The sequence below is a fragment of the Dermochelys coriacea genome, chromosome 4 (genome assembly GCF_009764565.3).
Source record: "Dermochelys coriacea isolate rDerCor1 chromosome 4, rDerCor1.pri.v4, whole genome shotgun sequence".
Classification (NCBI taxonomy): Eukaryota; Metazoa; Chordata; order Testudines; family Dermochelyidae; genus Dermochelys; species Dermochelys coriacea.
The window spans coordinates 64,321,549-64,344,096 of NC_050071.1; the positions used below are offsets into that span (position 1 = coordinate 64,321,549).

Sequence of the window (22,548 nt, forward strand, 5' to 3'; positions counted from 1 at the left end):
ACCTTATGTGAGTCCTGGCATGGGAATGAATGTCAGTGTGACTGATCTCTCGTGATTGATAAGAACCTTCTGAGTGCCTTACACAATGGTTTTCTTGTGCGTTTATTGTCAAAGTGGTGAGAGGCATCCAGTATCTTGAAGACATTTCTTTTGGCCAAGAATTCTTATATTTGTGGAGTTCATCTTGAATTGTATGAATACTTAGTACAAAACACAACACCATTTTCTACACAAGTTCAAGATGAAGCTTGACTGACATGCACAGCTAACATGGAAGTACTGTAATCTAACTGAAGTCGTGTACAGACAACACACCAGTTTCTGCAGCCACCATTGTTAGTCCCTTGGTTCATACTGACTTAAGCACACTTGACATCAATTGCATCAAGATGTGACATGTTTTATAAGAAAAAAAACATTTAAATGGAAAAAAATATTTTTAGGTATTTTCACAAACAAACTGGCTTTTAAATAAATTTGCTTCCATAATGGTTGAATAAGACAAAAAAAAATTAAACTGTGGGAAAGTGGAAAAATCAAAAAAGGCTTTAGGCATCGGTTCCATATTTTTGAAGGCCAAATATGTAAATGATGAGGAGCGGAAAATAAATAAATAAAAGGTTCGAATCTTGTAATTTTAATTGTTATTAAAACTTTACTGTATAGCCTATTCTTTAACATTTGGTGTTAATATCCAATTACTTGGCAATTGCTTGACATTTGAAATAAACTTTTTTCTATGGTTTTATTTGCAAGTGGTCCAATTAATTTTGCAAGCTACAGTTGGGTTATAAGAATCTAAAATGTAAAAGGACATTGTCTAGGCTGGGCCAAAGTTTTATGTTCTCCCAACCTCCTTACCCTCAGCTCATTTTGCGCTGTTAAATTCCATGTTTAATTTAAAGATGGGCCCAAGCCACAACATTCAGATCTGCATTTCGGATCCCCAGAGGAATTCAAGGGTGCCCTATTCTGGAGTTGCACTAGAGATAGGAATCTGATGCAAAATTTGGATAAAGGTTTGGATTCTAGTCCCCTTTACCTCTGAAGTGCAGGGACACTAAGATCTGAGGTTTTGGTTCATACCCATCTATGGTTTTATAAAGAGTGTGGGTGTGTGTGTATGTGTCTGTCTGTGTATTTTATATAAAGCATATCAACAGAAGGCAAGCATTCAAAATAATCCTACAATAATAAAACAATTTATATAATAAACCCAGATCTCAAAATAAATGCCCTTAAGGAAACAGATTTCAAGGGTCCGGGAAGTGGTTCTACAGCATGTAAAGTTTTTCTAAGAAAAGTACCTTGACAATGTCTTTTTAATCTAAGATTCATAATATTCCAATCCCTGAAATTTGATTTGTTTATATTTCTGAAAATATAAGAATTTTCATAAATCATATACACTATGAGTGTTTTCAGAATTTTAAGTTATCCTAAGTTCTCCTCATAAGGACCCCACAAACATAGATCCTGTTTACAACACAAAAATGAATCCCAAAAGGGGCACAGTAACATACATTTAAATGCTAATGCAACTTAAACCAATGTAATACTTCCCTATCCTTCACCTATGGATAAGATATCAGATGTTTGGTTAAAGAGCTTGCGTTTCTCTGTGTTGTGAATACGAAAAGATACAAGATCTCTCATGCAGTACTACTAGTTCCCTATTTTATTTCTCACTGAAATAAATTTTGAAACATCATGTACGGTGTTAGCTGGAATTCTTTCCTTAATCTTCAATAAATGCTTTGTTTAACACTCAAGGATTGTAGTTTCATCAGAAACTTTAAATCCCTTCTCTTGGTACAAGCTATGGGCCTGATTCTGAAAGCACAAGCATACAGTATTTTAATTGCCGTCAGCCAGAGATATATATGCAGAGTGCTTGCAATATTGGGCCCTCTGCTAGTGACCTGCCCATCACTAAAGTTTAACTGTTTCTCAGCTGCATACGGTGAAGTAATCCATGGGTATTCTGTGCATTATGCCTCATCAGGAATGTGGGGATGCAGTCTGAGTTTTAATATTCAATGCTAGAATGACCAAACTGAAATCTAATAATATTCATATGGTTCTTTAAACATTTTTAAAAGTAACATTGCGATACTATATACAATGCAAAACTATTTATTGTACCTCTGGGCTGACTCTTCTAAAAACTGTAGCGTTTAAATCTTCCTTTGTCAAGCCTGAAATAATGTATATAATTGAAATAACGTAAAGTTATATTTTCATGTTTTTATACTTACAACATGATTGGAATACATAATGTATTAGTATTTCAATTACAGATAATATTGATTGGATAATACACATCTTGGTTAAAAAGCAGTAATCATAGTTTAATATCCGTGTTAAGGTACATCAGTATATTGCTATATAAAGTCCATTTGTGTGGATTTAAGTGAAAAAATAGTCAAGAATGATTACAGCTGTCTAAGGGTTTTCTATTAATTTTGTATGAAAACTGTTATGGAACAACCAAAATGTTTATGAACTTTTCTTGTGTAAATTTCAAAATGTCCTTTACTGTAGGTTTTTGTTTACTTTACTTCTGCTTTGTTAAATGGGTATCAGTACAAAGCTGGACATACACTTTCTAAGACTTCTGAAGACATTAACGTTCCCAGTTTTTCAAGTGTACCTATATGGCAGAAAATGTTTCTGATTTTATTTTTAAATCTAACACATGATGGCTTTTCTGGAGTGTTGTACAAACTTCAATCATACATAAAACATATTCTTAAAAAAAGGCAAAAGACCCTTAATTTGTTTGTTTAGTATTATTGAAATCTGATTTCTTACTCATAAAAAATATTTTAATAAACTGCTGCACAGAGCAGATCTATTTGTCCCTACAGAAATGGAGTCCTTGAAGAATTTCTGCAAGACAATGCAAACCTTTCATGCATGAAAGAAAGTATTTCACATATGAGTAAATTTACTGTAGTTTGCATTACCTCTGAACAAAATCATTTAACTTTCTTGTCAATAATACACTTGTGCTTTCTGTATATAGCCCTCTTGATGATGCCTGTAAGGCAGTGCTGTAAATTGGTGCAATCAAATATTTATTTGTGTCTGACTGTACCTAAAAACTGTCAAGCATTTCCTGGATCAGTAATTTTGATTTCAACAAATGATTGATATATTATCAGCAGAGGAAATGACCCTTGGCAAGTATTTAAAGTAAATGTTAATGGTTCTGCTATTATAAATCAATTCTAGAGCTGTAAAAAACAGTTTGTAATAGCAATTAATAAGTATTAAGTCAAAGTTGAAGAGATTTGTCAGATAAAAGTTACAAGGTATAGATCATAGTGTGGAACACGTCTTAACAGAGAGTTTGTCTTGAGGACCTTCTCCCGTCCTACTGATGGTTGCATGACATCCCCATGGCAATGATATAGAAAAATAATGTATTACAAGCATTAGTATGTTTTTACCTGTCTTTTGATACAACTTATCACCTTACAACAGCACTAGCATTAGGTGATGGTCCACCAACATGAGACCACCAGCAAGCATTCTCTGGATCAGTTGTGTCTATAGACTACCCACTTCTATTTTCCACTATCGCAGTAGTCATTTTACATTCTCTTTTTTTATCCAGGCAAGAGAGCCTAAAGCTTTCTGAGGGAGAGAGAGGTCAGGCCCTAATTAACATAAAGTTTGATACTGTAGTGAGCACTCTGGCCACAATATAGCAAAACATTTAAGCATGTTTTTAACTCTCAGCACTTGTGTAGTCTCATTGGAATCACTGTTTTATATATAACATCAAATATTACATATAATGTATTTTATATGATATATGTAACATACCACAAATTCCTATGCAGTGGTGATATCCATGTGATGATTTGTGTTTATTATGCACCTTTGACTTCCTCTCTTGCACTCTGGCCACTAGTTCATTTCTGCTCAGGCCACTTCCAAGAGTCCAAACTTCTGAGCTGCTTCAGACAGCCCCATTTTTAAATAACACTGGATAGAAAACTGTTTCTCTTTTTCTGATAGAGAGTTACCCTTCATACAGAGCATAGGACAAGCAATACCTATAGCTTCAGCTAATACCTTGGGACCTATGAGAACTAGAAACAAGCACTTTGTAACACAGGAAAGCAAACATTCCCCACTTGATTCTTAGTCCTGGAAGGTCCCAGTGCATCAGACCTTAAAACTGCCATATTACATACCGCAAAGCTACTTCAGGTCATTATTAGAGATTTCTAAAATGTATTAATGACAGCTGTATTCCTCCTCCAAGGCCTTGGCAGTTCAATTAATTGTTAATAAATAAGTCAAAGTGTGGAGCTTACATTTGGCTTTATAGGTGTAGGGGTATGAAAATCATTTTAATAATTTTTTAAGAAAAATCTTTAAGATAGGATTTTTGTAAAAATGTGACAGAAACAAAATATATAATGGTACACTGCAGTCTGAAGGTGTCACTGACACTCACTGAGGTGGCCTGTCTAGTTCCTTGTAGCTTTGGCACTTGCGAGTAATGAGGCCTTCCCACACTTCACTAATACTTCATACCATTTTACACATCACCACGTACAGTCTTTCTCTCCCTCTTGCACCCCTCTCATAATCCTTCCTCACACACTTATTTGTGTTATATACTTTCTATCTGGGTGTATGTTTAAAATGTATAATTGAATCCTTTTATTCTAGTTACATTTTCTAACATTTTCTGAATTTAGGCCACATGTCTGCAATATGATATGCAGCAGATATGCAACTGGATGGTCTTATGATCAAATAATAATAGTCATAATACAGCTATCACCATTAAAAGTCAAGATTAAAATTACCATGCAACAATATCTGGAGTACCAAATTTGGGTTCAGTCCTGCTCCAATTGACATCAAATGGCAAAACTCCCACTGACTTCACTGATACAGATTTAAGCTCTTATTGTTGCCTATTCCTTGCATAGAGAAATAAGTGCAGTATCTCACATATGGTACACATGTGGTAACTGTTAGCAAATGTTGACTTTTCAATACCGACCACTGTATAGTTCAAGCACCACCGCTGCTCTTTTTGAAGGTTATATTTTAAATATAAAAATAATAAAATACCTTTAAATTAAATTAAAAACCCCAAGATAAAAACAAAAACCTCAAGGTGTGATCATAAAAATGTATCTCATACAGAGGTCAAAGAGCTGAGAATAGTTAAAACAGAAAACGTCTCTGAAAATTGTGCTTTCCATCCTTTCTTATGTGGGGAGAGATGATCTGATGTAGATGTTCTGGATGAATTAGTTTCAAACTTTAGGGATCAAGAAGTAATATGAGTTAAGAGGCTACGACTAATATTGTAAACATCTTATGGCTTGGTCATCCACTTTGCTGCCACAAGCAAAGGTGATGCAGATCTAGGACAGGTGTGGGAATGCAAATTCCATGGCATGCTCCCTTCTTGTTCTCAAAGGGGGAAGAGTATCAAAAGGAGACAGTGAAGGAGCAGGTCTATAGGAAAGAAAAGAACTTGGAGAGCACTGTGTCTGATGTCAAAGGAGGAGAAAGTGGTCTATTATACAAAGGTGGTAGATGTGTTTGATGAAAGAATGAGGATGAAAAAGATGTCTTGCAGCTTGGCCAGAAAGAGATCATAGAAGAATGCAGTCAGGGGAGGCACTTTAATGGAGTGGAGGCTGCAGACATGACTGCAGGTGAACAGTGAGCGAGCTAGTAGGGTGGAAGTTGAGGCAGTGGGTAGAGACAGCAGGTATAATTTCCAGCACTGTAGAAATTCTTATACTTAGAATTCAGTTATTTTTAAGAGTAAGAGTGCATTGCCTTTGTATTTTTGAAATAATGTTTGTGCATTTTATTTTGATGGTAAATATGCCAAGAAAATGTGAAAATGAAATTTGTTTCCATAGCCTAATTTTGTATCCATTGTACACAAACATATTGGTTTCTTATAGTAAGGTTGCTCATGAGGGACCTTCTGGCATTAACTTCATTGAAGAAAGCAGAGAATATTGTTTAAAGTAGATTTGAAGGACTATGCATCCCAGAGTTTTCTATCCAACTTCCAAGTTTTATACTGCACTAATCATCATGCTAGCTAAGTGACAAAAAGATGTATAAAAATAGGTCAAATTTTGGACCTAGCAATTTTCTTTACAAATAAGATAATTTAAAATATTTTTCAATATTTTAGTGATTTATTTACTCATTTCAGTTCAATTCACAGCTGTCAATATACATTTTGGGCTACTTTACTATCTTCAAATGGTGGGGGGGGAAAGTCCATCAAATTTCATTTTTCTGTTTCTAAAACACTAGACTCTTTTCACATTGACACAATTACTAAACAATATAAAATAACTTTGAGTTTTACTTGAACCTTTTTTGCATGTGTTGTTATTTTTGAGTTTGTTTGAAAACACACAACCAAGTAATTAAAAAAGTATTAGAAGATAAATCTTTTTGGAATATATAAATCTATATTTTTTTGCAAACTCCTATATATTTCCTTTATTGGGCATTTATCATTCTGTTCACTCTACTTATTGAACCTCTTCATCAATTAATCAGCAGAATCATTGCTGCCCTAAAATGTGGTATATGAAAATGAAGAATTTGGAAGCCATTTAATAAACACAGTAGGAAATGACAAGGAAATGTGAGGCTCTGTGCTAAAATCCTGGCCCCACTAAAGTGGCTGGCAAAAATTCCATTAACTCAGATAGTCCAGAATTTCACCCTAGATGTTTACTAAATAATAAGCTAAATAAACTTCCTCAAAAGGGACAATTCAAGCTAGGACAATAATTGATATTGCCAGATGCAAAAGATGGTTTCTTGGGCCTAATAATTCACCACTCATTTGGGTAAAGATTGCACCTTACTTTCCACTAGGGAAGTCTTACAATCTCAGCCAACAATGGATCCAAATAATCTGCCAGTTTAACTAGATATAAGGGTCATCAATTCAATTCACATGACAAGGTCCCACAGAATCTCTGTGGGTGAAACTGGCCAAGATTTGACATACACCTGCTTTTAGCTGTGGTAAGGACTATTCCGCATCTCTTGCTGCCATGGTCTGGCACAAGTTAAGAGTTTAACTGATCGACATAGACAATAGTGAGGCAAACATATCTCTTTGTTCATTAATTGATTGTTGAAATCAAAATCTCCTATGTAAATTCATATATAAACAAATTTTCCTCACAATGCACATATGACAGTAGCATCACTCCCCAATAATTGCCAGTCACAGATTAATTTTGTGGTGTTAAATTTGTTCAGTTCCCTTCCAAAACGTAGAAAATAAAGCAGATGATGATCTTCTTTTCAGAAGTAGTGGGAGAAATCCTGGCCTCCCTGAAGTCAGTGGAAGAACACCCATTGACTTCAATTAGAATGATTTAACTTACATTTTTTTATTCACCGTGGTGGTTGTACTTAATGGATACACTTGTTTGCCTCAAAACTGACTGATCTCAAAAACACTTGTGATTCAGTTTTGTCCTTTATTGTTCTCCCCTCTTGTTCTAGAAGAACTGATGATGTGTGACTAATTTATTTTTCTATAATATTTCATTTTAAACTTTCCATAGAAGGAATCTTTCCAGTTTGTACTTTTAAACATTCTATGAGCAAGATAATGCTGTTTGTGGGGAGAGCTCTATTCCTGAGAGATTTTGAGGACTGTCTTTTTTTTTTTCATATGGTGATTTTCTATGTAAGCAGGGGGATGTGTTTTGCTAAATTATTTTCTGTAGTATTGGTATGGTATTTTATGCAGCGTATACACAAATAACATCATCATGTTATTTATCAATTTTTAAAAACGTACTTTTATCTCATTTACACCAATGTAAATCAGGAGTAATGACAAACAGTAAAGTTATGTTAATGTACAACTGATGTAAGTGAAGGAAGAATCTAGCCTACAATAATTTATTTTCTCTTTTTTCTTTATAATAACTTACATTTAAATTATTTCTAGTTAGAAATAATAGGGTAACCAAAATAGGTGAATTAATGCAAAACTAGCATAATTGTGAATTCGTATAGGTTTGGGGTGAATTATTATAAATGATGGCATCAATTACAGAATAACACTGGACCTTGAATACTTGCTATATATTAGAAACCATTAGGCAAGCCAATAGATTTTCAGGATACACATTACAATGAACATACTTTGAGCTATTGAAGTCTCTTAGTGGACTTATAGAACAGATCCTGTGTCATTTAACATTTGGGAGACTGGCTAAATTCCAGGAGTTAGCTATTGCAGTCTGTTTTGTTAAACTTTTATGGGTGAGGCATAGGGCACAACTGCAGGAGTTAAGTGTAGGTTTCCTTCAACACACCTGGTTGTGACTCATGCTTGCAGGCTGCTGGGAATCAATACAATTACAAATCTGGAAGTAGAAAAGCCTTGGTAGCTCTTATTTAAACTTTTCATCAAAAAAAAAAAGAAAGATTTTAGTTTTCAGCTGAAAACAAACAAAAACATGTATCTGAAATGCCATCAAAGTACCTTTTGTAGTTTGGCTGACTCATGACCCTGTTCTCTATGGGCAAGGTTCTCCAACCAGCCAGTCTCCCCATGGTGTATCATGGGTGTGGTAGTCTGGCAAGGGATCCCATGCTATACAGGAGAATGAGGACCTTCAGCATCATGACACCCTTTCTAAATTGAAATTTTTGCTTTTCAGCTACAAGTTTTTGGTTTTGGAATTTTTACAATTCTTTTTGTTTGTTTTTCATTGAAATTTTCTGTGTCTAGGCATGTGAGGGCCAAGGTGAGGGGACTTTTTCCAACCCCCTCTAACCTACAGGTTTTATTGCATACTTTGTAATATTCTTATTTGTATGGTTGCCTTTGCGTTGTTTCCATGTATGTGTGTGTGCGTGTGTGTTTATTTATTTATTTATTGATGTGGGGGTCAGATTGGAGATGGAGAGGTCTGTACTTGTTTTACTTTATGTAAGGAATGTTTTCTGACTGTAGTAAGCCTATTACCTATATTTGGATGTGATTCTTCACTTGTTTTGCACAATTCTGTATCCACTGGTGGTGTTAAAAGGACACTGCTTACTAATTTACCAATTGACTAATTTAAAAAAGTTCAGTTTCTGACAGAAGACCCTTATAATAGTCTGTTTGGAAATTTCTTTGAAAAATGCTTTTTAAAAAGTGACTCCCTTTTTGCTGCTATTAAGTACCCTTTCAGCAAGGGAGAAACTGACCACAGGCTCTGATCCTGTCTTTGGATTTTGATGAATGAACCCCTGTACCAGAGCTCCACACAGGGACAAGGGTCTGCACATGTGGATTCATTCACAGAATCAAGGCCTGACTGACTGTGCAGAGAAATAAATGTGTTAAAAATGTGCTGTTAAATTCACAAATAATCAAACTTCAAAAATAGAAGAAAATATTTTTTCTTTCCCCCACTGAGTTTAGCGATCTCAGTTGTTACTTCTATAGTTGATATAAAATGTTGAGATGTGAATATGAAAATCACATTCCTAATGTCCTTCTACAGGGGTTCTCTAAGCAAACTCATTTGGTTGTCCAGTCTTCAGTTTTTAACTGATCACGTATTAGCCCGGTGCATAAAGCACTGTACTCACGTGTCCATCAGTTTGTGGAACTTGACAATATATTGGTTTATTGTTATCCCAGGTACTTGAACACAGTTCTTAAAAAATAGCATGATATGTATTTATAACTTTTAGGCTTGAAGTGCATGTAGTCTGTTGGTCCCCTTGGTACACAAACAGTACACAGAAATGCTGCTGAATCATGGGGAGTTCTGTTTCCATTACAGGCAGTCATGTTGCAGCCAGTATTCCTTTTTTTCCTTTTGATCTAGTCCTGGTATAATTTCAGAATGCTCTCAAGAATGTCTATTTGTGATATCTACAAGCTCACCAGTTCAAGGTCTAAAATCTAGCTTGTTCTATATTGTTATTTTAATATATGCATTTTTATTCATTTTATTGTTTTTGTGTTTGCAACATCTCACCTATTTTTTTCCTAATTAAGGACTGCAAGAGAATTGGAGCATGGAAATGCCACATATGCATTCCTGAAACTCTGTGTGAAACTGCTATCAGGTGTGCATAGATTTGATTAGCAATTTACTGTTTGACTTCCTCTAAAGTCCCTACAGCTGACACAGTGCAAGTCTCTCATGGTTTGCTATATCTCCCCCCGGTGCTTGGGAAGCTGTTTTGTAACAAACATGCCTAGTTAACCATTAATTAAAAATGAATAATGATGCCGTTCAGATATAATGTTTAATTTACACATCACCATAGGGAATGCCTAGTATTTTACAGGCATTTTATAGATCCCTAAGCTGATGACTTAGCTAGATGTAACACAAGAGATGACAAACACATGGAAAGTATGCAAAGATGAAAATCGTTACAAGGAAATATTGTGGGTTGTGTGCATTGTTGTGAAAATATATTTTAGTTCCTCTGTTGTCATTTTACATTTTTTTTCATTTTGTTTTTGTTTTGTTTTGTTCAGTAATTTTTCTTTATTAAGATGCTTAATCACAGAGTACACAGCTAGAAAACAACAATATATAACCACTGCTCCCATCCATTGATGTTAATTGTTTAAAATAATTAAAACTATTTATCCTATCATGGTACTACTCAACACAGAAACAACCATTTCTCCCAGAGGACTTTAGCACTAGTGACTTTACTCAATGTAGAATTTCCACTTATTGAACCTTTTTCCCAGCATGCTTTTTTGGGAGCTTGTGCTTTAAATTTGGCAGAGACATGCAACTACAATCCTAAAATTGCAACTACCTGTAGCTTACGATATCAACCTCCCTTTTCTCTGATAAGAATCCATAACTCCGTTGCCCCTTAGTTTTCCTGTTCTCAGTCTTGAGGGGATAACACATTTTCATCCTAATTAAGATCCTAAATCAGCATCAGAATCATATGGTCAGCCTTAAAAATAGATACATTTGAAATCATGTGAAGATGAAGTCATCCATTCATAACCTGTCGAGATCTCAGTTCAGGATCCTGCTTCCTCAACAATACATGATGCACTCAGCTCTGCTCGAGCTGTTATGTCATGAATGACTACAGAGAAAATATAAAATTAGATCATTCCAGGTTAAAAAAAGACCTTTTTAATTCACTTATAGAATATTTTGTGTGTGTTCGTGCTAGATCAGCCATAGCAAAGTGTCTGTTTCCAGTGCATTATGTTATAGTCAGGTCTGTGACTTCAGCGCTTTCTTGGAGACTGCATTAAATAAATCATTTAGTGAAATATACTAAATTAAATCTTCCTGGTGGTGTCACTTCACGAAACTCTTTGGGCCTGAATATCTGGTTTAATTATGATTCTCTTTAGCAGAAAACTGCCAGAAAATTAGAGACTGTTTTGCTGCCTGGTCTCTGTATTGATATTACCTGTGCACAAACCATTTGGTTTTTTTTAAATATATACCCAACTTTGGGAGTAAATGAGTTGAAATCATAAGAAAAGAGTTTACACATTTGAACAATTATATTTTTGTGAACCCAAATAAACCTTGTATTTCACTAAGTTGATAAAACTTCATACTGTTCTCCTCCAAGTTCATCTACCCTTATTTCTAAGGGTTAAAAATAATCTAAGGTAGTACTGCAAATGATGAGTAGTTAATTCTGGTGTACAATTTTTAGAGCAATCCTGAAAGAGTTGACACTTTTGATTGAAGTTCCCTTAAAAGCTCACATTTGATGATGAAAAATATAGATCAGCTGTAATAAAACTACAAGTCTGCAAAGTAGGGATGGATGACTAGTATTATTTTTTGTTCGGGGCTTCTAAGCTCTACTATGATACAGACACATCAGGACCCCTTTGGGCTGTAGCAAGAAACAAACCCTGCCTGCAAAAGCTTACGGTCTTACAGACAAGACCCAATATAGGAGTGAAACAAAGAACTCGTGTAAGCAGGGGAGGAAGGGAGGATCAGGACTAGCCCATTGCTTGGAATCTGGTGATATCTGTATTCAGGACAGGGAATATTTGGAAGACATTTGAACACTGAGGCTCTCCTTTGTCCATCAATCTATCCTTCACTCCATGCTTCAGGGGAAGGAATGGAAGAGGGAACCAATAATGGAAAAACTCCTTTCCACTGTCTCACTTTGAGAGATGGAAGAAAGGGAATCCAGGCCTACAAGGCATAGTGAGTAGAAGCAGAGCAGGCAGGTAAGTGGCATCTGCATAGCTGTTGTTGTGAACTATTTAAATATATTTCAGAAATTCACTGTTTCTAGTATCTAAGTTGAATGGTACAACTCTCCTGTAAGCCATTTATCAGCTTCCTTCTCTAAACTCTGAGTCAAGTAACATTTCCTCAGAGATTTGTGAGTCTGTTGTCAGACCATTTTTATAAGAGGAAGAGAGATTGGCCCAAGACGTTTAAGGCATTCTGCTCTGAGAGCCCACTGTAACAGCATTGACTGACGCTTTCCATTTCAACGTGAATCCGGCAACAGGATAGTCCTTTGTGGCTGCCTTCGAAGTTCATATCCAGAAGAATCATAATGAAAATATGAATACAAGAGAAGGGGGAGAAAAAGGAGGTTTTTACTTGACCAAATCCACTGACATAAATGGCCACAATTCCAATGGTTTAAGAATGAGTACAAGTTCCCCTTCCTTTATAGTGGCCTGAAGTTGGAATACCCAGGGTAGGGATTCACAATCTAAAAAAATCCAAAGTAATCAGTGTATCCAGGAAAGGAAATATGCTCAAGAGGAATGATTTCACATTGAAAATTCTATGCCAATGCATGAGGTCTGGCACTTGTAGAGAAGTGACGTATCTGAGATCTCTGACCTGCTTCATCTGATTTGTGTTTGGATTTTATGCTGCATTTTCTCAGTTTTCCTAAGCTTCTCATTTCTGACTACCGGTGTTTTGTTCTTAGTAAAACTGTGCCTTGCCAAGAACATTAAGCTGGCAAAAGGGAGCAGCTTGCATGTCTCGTTATGCTGTTGCCAAAGAAGATGTGATTTTGAAGGCCCCTTGTGGGGGGCCTGGAGGCTGTTACTACCAATTTGCTCTAGTATTCAACATTGCAAGAATAAGCAGAATCAGGATTTCTCTTTTAAAAACTGCTTCAAGCTTCTCTATAAGTGTATTGAGTAGATTTTTAACAACAATTTGTACATATAAAGTGTGTCTCATCTGAGGATCTCTTTTTGCCTTTTTAGGACGATGGCTGTACTAGGTGCTATACTAAACAGATAGCTTTTAAAAAGCACAACTTTACAAATTGTTTTTAAGGCAAACACACATTATGAATTCTGAGTGAATAATGCAATAGGGCTGAAATCCTACAGCACTTTATATAGACAGGATATACAAACTTCTCACGGATCTTCCTAAATGCATGAACAGGGATATATAAACTACATTCGTTTTCTAGAGGGATGAGGAGTTATTTTAGCCTCCTTATTCATTCTGTCCTGAGGACATTTTCGATGAACAACATAAAATTGTACTGAATGGTTGGCAAAATTATACCTAGCATGTGGTTTATTTAAGTCTGTGCTTCTAATTGAGGTCTGAACAGAATAGGAATAGGTCTCAAAATTCTTTTGGCCTTTGATTTTTGGGAAATGAAAATCAGTTTCATGGAGGAATATGAATCAGATAAGAATATGAGCCGGACATGGAATTCTACCCTGAGTCCTGTATTGAGCCCAATTACTTCATTTATCTTTTAGAAAGACATCCGATCTTGACCAAAAGCCTCCAAGTAATAAAGAATTTGCCAAAGCTCTAGGTAATCGGTTCCAATGACTAATTATCTTCACCATTAAAAATATGCATCTTAATTCCCATTTGAACATTGTTGACTTCAGCTTCCAGCCATTGGATTGTGTTATGCCTGTGTCTTTGAGATTAAAGACCCAGATGTGACGGGTTCTCCCCGGGGCACTGCTTGGAACTGGGGTCCACTGAGCTCGCCTGACCCACCAGCCTGGATTCCCTTTGCACTGTGCTGCTGTAACAAGCTCTCAAACTCCCTTCCAGCACACCCACACTGGTAGGAACACACCCAGCTGCAATTTCACAGAGATGCTGAGATCGGCTCTGCATGGGAAAGCTCAGCTAAGGAGCTGCCCAGATACTCAAGTGCACAGCCCCCTCTAGAGTGGAAACCCAAAATTACACTATCTTGAACTTTACAGCCTAGCTCATGAAATTCGCTCCTTCCCTCAATGTGAAAAGTGATATGCAACAGCTTTTTGCTCCCCAGTTATGAATTCCACACACTGGGTTAAGACAAAACAGAACAAGTTTATTAACTACAAAAGGTAGATTTTAAGTGATTTTAAGGGATAGCAAACAGATCAAAGCAGATTACCTAGCAAATGAAGCAAACATGCAAGCTAAGCTTAATATACTAAAAGAAACTGGTTATAACTAGCAAATTCTCACCCTAAATGTTGTTTTAGACAGATTGCAGAGGTTCTTGAAGGCAAGCTAGTCTTGCTTGCAGCTTAAATGTCCAGGTATTTCTTTCACAGACCAGACACCTTCTAGCTTGGGTTCAGTCCTTTCTTCCCCAGTTCAGTCTTAGGTGTTTATAGCAGCCATCGTGGGCAGGGAGACAGTGAAGAACAAACCATGATTATATCACTCCCCTGCCTTAAATAGGCTTTACATATGGCCAGAATCCTTTGTCTTCCAGTGTGATTCCCACCCCTGGCCAATGGAAAAATACTAGTTTTTAACATGGAATCCATTATCAGGTGACATGATCGCATGACCCTGCAACCATAACTCAAAGTCTATTTGCAGCATCCATAGGAAGGCTTTCCAGGAATGTGGGTGATTAGCATCTTCAAAGACCTATTGTTCTACCTAATGGCCCATTGACTCGTTCCCAGCTAGCCCTCTGGACTGATTGTATTCTGTCTAGTGGGCATTCCCCATGTATAAACACAATTTGTAGTACACAGACATAGTCAATATTTCTAACTTCAGGTATAGAAATGATACATGCATAGAAATTGGATAATCATATTCAGTAAATCATAACCTTTCCAATGATCTCTTACATGACTTATCTCACATAAAATACTTAGTTATGCCATAATTACTTTATAACAATATCTCTATGAAGAATATGTGGGTGTAGTGTCACACCAGCTACAATCAGACTTCTTTTCCCTGTGTAGATACTTTTAGGTTATGTTTAAATGGCCTCTTAGCCTTCTCTAAGATAACCTAAACAAACTGAGCTTCTTTATTCTTTCACTAACATTGTTTTCTAGACCACAAATGATTTTTGTAGCTCTTATCAACCCTCTCCAGTTTTTCAGCATTCTTTTTAAAAGGTGGTCATTAGAACTGGACAGAGGTACTATCCACCTCCTTCTCCATATTCCCCAGTTAATATATTAAATTATTGTGTTAGCTCTTTTTTGCCACCTCAGGGGGGGTTCATGTTCAGTTGGTTGTTTACAATAACCTTACAGATCTTAGGATATCCATGGGAGGGATGACCTTCCCCTCTGCTGACTGTGGGGAGGCAAGTCTAACCTGGGTGATTTGGGGAGAGATCTGTAAACTTAAGGCAACAGATTTTGCTACCTAACTTTGGTCCTCTGATGGCTTCTTGTTCATGAGGGCATGATTTCAAAGAGCACTGGATACAGAAAACATGGACAGTCCCTGATGACTGTTTCTTGGAGCATTAATATTTGCTACCTCATTATCTCCCTAGAATTGAGATGTTATAATAACCTTCATTTGTAACAGCAGCCCTGTTGGAAAAGGGAGTTACAATCCCAAAAAATAAGTCACAGGGCCCCATCCAATTAATAAAAGGGGTTATGAAACAGAAACTTTTTAAAATATCTTATTTTGGTGAGAAGAACAGATTTTGACTCTGCCCTTATTGAAAATCCTAATCCAAATCAGATTGTAAAAATTCTTGTAACACAAAATGCATCTTTCAAAAATTTGGATACTGTCTAGAGAAGGGACATTTAAAGTTCTCTCTAATATTTATTTATTCCCATTCTGAATTGTTAGTATTTTTACATCAATTTAGCACACATGTAAATTATCACACAAGGTGCAAGTCTGCTTCTAGTGCTCCGTATTTGTGTCAGACTAGCCAGGGCTAGGAATCTTTGTCAGTTTCAGTATAAACCAACTCAAATCTACTAATTAGCCAAATGAGGGTCTGTTTATTACAGCTCTAATTCATGAACTATAATTAGTTTGAATCTATAATATTGATTTAGTAGTAATTACAGCTATGTGAATGTTAAGATTATGTTTCAGAAACCTGTCTAGATTTTGGTTCCAGATAATGAAGCTTTCATTTAACTGCTGTTTAGAAAAGGCTTTGAAATATAGTAAAATACATATTATAGATAATGGAAAAGCATAAACCAACCTCCCCCAACATTTTATGCTACCTGTTATAAATGAAATATGTTAGAAATAGCCTAATAATGAATGGACAATCACCATTTATATTCAGCTATCTAGTTAGTGATATAACAGACCTCATTGAATATACTCTCCCCGGGAGGTACGTGTATAACTCTCCAGTTAGCGTTAAAGTATTAGTTAACTACATGCACATTGAAAGAGGAAGACAACCCATGAGTTCAACATTGCAAATTATCTTCAATATTTTGTGGATACTGTAATGTAATTTTGAGAAATTTTCAATTCAGTGTGCACACATAATGTACAGTCATTATACTACGAGTCAAAATTGTAGCGCTGAAGAGTAATGTTACTCGGGTAATGATAGAGCTTTCAGCAAATTGTTTAGTCTGTTTTTAATCAAATTGTGTTGGTGGCAAACTTGATCTCAAATATCTACATGCAAAAACAGAGAATACCCATTCAGATAATTCCCTTCCCAGAACAGTCGCCTAGTTTGCAATTAGCATGGCAATCAAGTCACCAGTTTTATATTAATTGAAATAGTAAATCATCATGTTAAATCATCATGAAAAGCAAATTAGGAATGTGAATACTTGCAGCAATAACCATGGCAAATAGTTCACAAGCAAACACAGACTGAAAGATGTCCATATAAACTAGTGGTGACCAACCTGTAGCCTCAAACTGTGCCTTTCAGAGCAACTGGGCTAAAAAGAAAATACTCATTTGATTATGCATTTAAAATACATCAGCTCAGCCACACCTTATGAGTTTCAACCTCACAACTGAACCATCCCCATCCCTATGGAGAGGCAGTAGGGGGGCTTGATTCCCACTCATTCCCCTGTAGCTGCAGGAGCACTGTAGTGTAAGCCAGGAGCCCTTTGACTAGATGCTGTCCCCTGTAGCAGTTGCTCAGCAGGTCCACTACGGACTGCCTGCTGCATTGCAGGGGAAAGAGAAGAATGCTTTGGATCTTCCATTGCCTGTTTCCCTTCCAAGTCAGGGTGAACCCTGGGGAGAGCAGAACAGAAGTTTGTCTGGCTCTTCCTGACCCTGAGGAAACATCTGCGAAAGGATGACTCCCTCTGTCCCAAATATCCAACCAGTGCAGCCCAGGAGAAGGGTAAAAGAGGAGAAGCTGAGGCCAAACACCTATTTATGAATTATGATCCACCGATTTATATAAAGATGTTATCATGTTTTCTGTATTATTCATTATCCTATTTCTTAGGCAATCTAACATCTCATTTACTTTTTTGACTGCAGCTGCACACTGAACAGTCTTCACTGCGCTGTTTACAATGGCATCATATTCCTTTCTTGAGTTGATACAGGTAATTAGAACTGTGTAAGGTTTAGAAAAACTTTAAAATTTTCTCTCCAATGTGCAGGCCATACTTTTCATTTATTGATATTGAATTTCATATGCCATACAGTTACCCATTTACCTAGCTTGATCATTTTTTTCTGAGGTCCCTCAGTATCTTCTCAGGTCCTGACTAACCTAAATAATTGTGTGTCATCTGCAAATTTTGCTGCCTCTCTACTCAGGACAATATTTTGTCTCTTGTCCAGGACTTCTTTAGTAGCCAACAGACTCAAAACTTTTATTTTTATTAAAAAGTTTCTATCTAGCCAACCTGGTTGCCAAGAAAGATATGAAAACATGCCCCAAGTGTAAGTGATGCAGTGATATCTACTTGAGTCTGCAGACAGCCTGAAACGATTACTCTGAAAGAGGTGAACTGCCCCCTGCCTCTTAATAGAGCGTTCACTCCAAGATGCACTGCACTGGAAGTCCCCACCAAAATCCCCCCAGTGGAGGACTGTGTGTGTGGCAGGAAAAGCGTGTAGTGGGGCTGACCCACACACGGAGATGTACCCCAGTTGCTGTTCCTGGAGTGAAGAAATGCCACTGGAGGTAAAGGTGGGTCCTAGGTTGCACAGTTGGGACAATGCTTATATAAATTATTGGTTGAATCATGTTGAATAACAAACAAATTCATAAAAATTGTAGGTCCACTCTGGAGATGCTAAATGGGCCTACAGGTGGCAAGCTGGAACCTGGAGCTTTCCAGCAACTCCAAGCCCTGCTGAAGAGCATGTCCAGGGAAAAGGAGTATGGCTTGGGGAAGATAAGTAAAGAGAGGCCCTTATATTGCGTTAGCTGTGCAAGGGCCTGGCCAGTGCAAATTGACCCCAAGATCTAGGGGCTGCAAAGCCACTTTTGCCACTTTACCCAGAGTTGCACCAAATGCAGCTCTGTTCACCGAAAGTTTGTGTGAATAGCAGTATGCTCCAATGTGCTGCACTGTGTCTCCCTAATGTAGACACTGTGGGCATGAGCTGAAAGGTCCCAAAGAGCCCAAACTGCAGGACAGTATAGTCATGCCTTAAGAGTGTCAAAATTACAGTATCAGTGTAATCAGAGTTGGATTAGAACAGTCTGGGGTCCTTAGAACACCCCTATCTGGCACCAGGGACACCACCCTCATTCTGGAACTATGCCTGCTTGGGCTGTGGAAAGTAGGGGCCAACAAGCTGATCCATCTGCTGAGTTGATGAAGGACCTACAACTCCTCTTGGTGTAAGTTGGGGGCCCCCTGCTCCCTGGCCCACAGCTTCCTGTCATGAGGTAGGCTGGGATCTGTCTATCTCAATTTCTCCACACATTCCCCTCCCTGGGGTGGGAGCTAAACCTGCAGGCAGTCTACTCCATGTGTACTCCTCTGGCTAGCTGTAGTGACATGACTGACACCAACATATGACCTCCAAAGCTGGGAGTGATGTGTACAAAGCTATAGTGCACAATGGTCAATCTAGCCCTGTGTGGAATTTGCTATATACAAAGACAACAGAAAACAGGGCCAGGACCATTCACTCCGGCTACTTTGCACTGCTTCAGATTGTAAAATAGCTTTAAGTGCAATTTAACTAGTTATATTGGGTTTACAGCTGCTTTGCATCAGTGGTATGCAAAATGTCAGAGCATATCAGTAAATCTGACTTGATTTTACTCTGTTAAAAAAAATCTTCTAAAACAAAATTGAAGGATTTTCAAAGATTCTGTCATAAATATAAAGGGAAGGCTAATCACCTTTAAATCCCTCCTGGCCAGAGAAAAAACCCTTTCGCCTGTAAAGGGTTAAGAAGCTAAAGATAACTTACCTGGCACCTGACCAAAATGACCAATGAGAAGACAAGATACTTTCAAATCTGGAGGGGGGGGGGGAAGAACAAAGGGTTCTCTCTGTCCGTGTGTGTCTTTTGCTGAGACCAGAGCAGGAATGCAGGTCAGAACTCCTGTAAAGGGTTAATAAGCAATCTAGTTAGATATGCGTTAGATTCTGTTTTGTTTAAATGGCTGATAAAATAAGTTGTGCTGAATGGAATGTGTATTCCTGTTTTTGTGTCTTTTTGTAACTTAAGGTTTTGCCTAGAGGGATTCTCTATGTTTTGAATCTGATTACCCTGTAAGGTATTTACCATCCTGATTTTACAGAGGAGATTCTTTTACTTTTTCTTCAATTAAAATTCTTCTTTTAAGAACCTGATTGCTTTTTCATTGTTCTTAAGATCCAAGAATTTGGGTCTGTGTTCACCTATGCAAATTGGTGAGGATTTTTTATCAAGCTTTCCCCAGGAAAGGGGGTCTAGGGCTTGGGGGGATTTTGTGGGGAAAGACGTTTCCAAGTGGGCTCTTTCCTGGTTATATTTGTTAGACGTTTGGTGGTGACAGCAATAAAGTCCAGGGACAAAAGGAAAAAATAGTTTGTACCTTGGTGAAGTTTTAACCTAAGCTGGTAAAAATAAACTTAGGGGGTTTTTCGTGCAGGTCCCCACATCTGTACCCTAGAGTTCAGAGTCGGGAAGGAACCTTGACAACTTCCATAGCAAATATGCTCATTTGATAAGAAAAAAACATGAGACCAATTCTGCTATCTCACCCTCATATTCAAGCTCAGGTCTTTCCTTTAAACATATCTTCATAATAGAGATTTTGCAAGCCAAATCAGGCCCTCATTGACACCTGTGCAACCCCAGTGGTTCCAATTAGTTTATTTGCAGCACTTGTGCTACCTCTAGTCCTTTCATGTGGGAGTCGCACAGTAATTTAGTAAACAAGATGTAAGAGAAAGACAAGAACCTAGTTCACTCTGACTTAGTTACAGTGCTAAAAGGACTGAAAAGCAGTAAAAGCTTTTATTAATTGCTAAAGTCAGCAGCTATTTCTCTGAATAAACGCCGAGAAGGACAAATCCTCCTGTCTGGTCATGCTGTTTGGTGCAAGATGAGGGGGGAAAAAAGAAAAAGTGAGTTTTAAGTCACCTTTGCCTCCCACAGATCCTGTAGCTGATCTGTACCAGTCTGAGCCCCTGAGAGCTGCTGTAAATTACACCAGCTGCCCATGGCAACCAAAGTTCACTAGAGTGTAGGAATGTCTTGTCTATGCGACCTTTTCCAATACACAGCCCCTGCACTTGGTTCAGGACTGTACTGGCCCATATAGAAACTGCAACCATAGGTACAGTCTACATGAAGAAGCCTTTGACCTTAAAGGGCTGGTTAAATCACAGCAGTACAAAGCAGCCAGTTCAGGTCCAGGATCAAGGAGTACAGTTTGTATTTTGAGAAAGAAGGATCCATTGTTACATATTCACTTTCAGACTACAACTGCACTTAATATGTCTGAAAAAAATACAAGGAAGTGATTTCATTCATTCTCAGAGTAATAAGTATTTTGAATTAAATAATGAACAAGTTTGAATGATAGAAGATTCAGGAAGAACTTATAGCTGCTTCCTGAGAACATATTTTATTCAGAAAGATAACCTTAATGAATATTTATTAAAACTATTTTTATAATAGGAGCTTCTGGTAAATCATCATTTCAACATAAATATCAATAGTGAACTACAACAATTGTTGTCTATTCGCACCAAGTACAAAAAATATATACAATCAAATTTAGAGAAGTTTTAAAAGTATTGTTCTAAAATCTAATAACAACAAAGCTCAGAAATCAATATTGAAAGAAACATTACACAAAAGACAGTGTAAAGCAGACATTGATAAATGCTGAGGAAGAGAAGTTAGGAACAATGATATTACCTATTTGGTAACAAAAGAAGAACAAAGAAAACCAGGGAAACAAACTAGTTAACAGAGAAAAGCAAACAAAGAACACTAAGTGATGCTTTGCATCCAAGGGAAGATGAGGGGGAAAAAGAAGGTGTTTGAGTGATTACATTTGCTTTCTTTGCTTAGACACCCACTACTCTTGTAGCCATGTAATCAAGATGGTCATTTTAATTATCTCTGGCTATAATATGAGTCATGCTGTAATGTTGGATAAAGATTGCCTCCCAGAAATAACCCCATCTTCTGCAGGAAGTGTTCTAAAGATGCAAAGTAAATGACAAACTTTGTTTCCTTCATCTCTTCAGAAGGAAGGAAGAATTGAAAGGCCAATGGTATCCATCACAAAAGTGCCTGTGTGCAAATGAATAGCCCAAAGTGCTTGGAAAATTAACCTGAGCAGTTTTAGGCCTATATATTTAAAGAATTTTTTGGGATCTTAGCAGAATTACTCCCATTAACTTGATGATTTAAAAATAAAATAAAAAACACCATATTTTAATGTAAATCAGATTTTTATTTACATTGAATACAATTTTTTTAAATAAAAATTTACAATTAAATTGAAATTATATTAAGGCCAAGTTTACTATAATCTATTAAAATCATTTAAATTAAACTTAAAAAGTATTGAAACAGTACGTTTGCTGCTGAAGTTTTAAAGAAATTCAAACTACTGAACTGATGGAAGTCAATGGTTAAACTCCGGGAACCAGAGTTTGCTAAAGGCCTAAACTAGCTTTTGACGGCAGTACCCTCTTGCACCGGTGGAAAAAAAATATTTTCTTGTTTATCTCTTCCAATAAAAACTAGATGTAACAGGATGAGATCTACTAGTTCTAAAAACTAAAGACCAGAAACAATCAGTTCAATTAATTAACTACAGATAATGCTTCCTTCTTTTTAAATAAAACAGTTAGTTTTAATAAACTTACCTTTTTTC

General features: G+C 36.9%; 1 protein-coding gene and 1 long non-coding RNA gene across 4 annotated transcripts in view; both read left to right on the plus strand.

The window, feature by feature from the left end:
• GRIA2 (glutamate ionotropic receptor AMPA type subunit 2) overlaps positions 1-1,634 on the plus strand; it is a 109,507-nt gene extending 107,873 nt beyond the window's left edge. For all 3 annotated transcript variants that reach the window (XM_043513237.1, XM_043513235.1, XM_043513234.1), the window contains one exon: positions 1-1,634. This exon is cut by the window's left edge and continues 110 nt beyond it. In XM_043513237.1, coding sequence (XP_043369172.1) covers positions 1-55 — 55 coding nt within the window. In that variant the 3' untranslated portion in view covers positions 56-1,634.
• A 10,420-nt stretch (positions 1,635-12,054) lies between these two features.
• The window catches only part of LOC122459892, a 49,490-nt gene continuing 38,996 nt past the window's right edge, over positions 12,055-22,548 (plus strand). The window contains exon 1 of the long non-coding RNA XR_006280858.1: positions 12,055-12,244. This is a non-coding gene — a long non-coding RNA (uncharacterized LOC122459892). The remainder of the gene's footprint in view (positions 12,245-22,548) is intronic.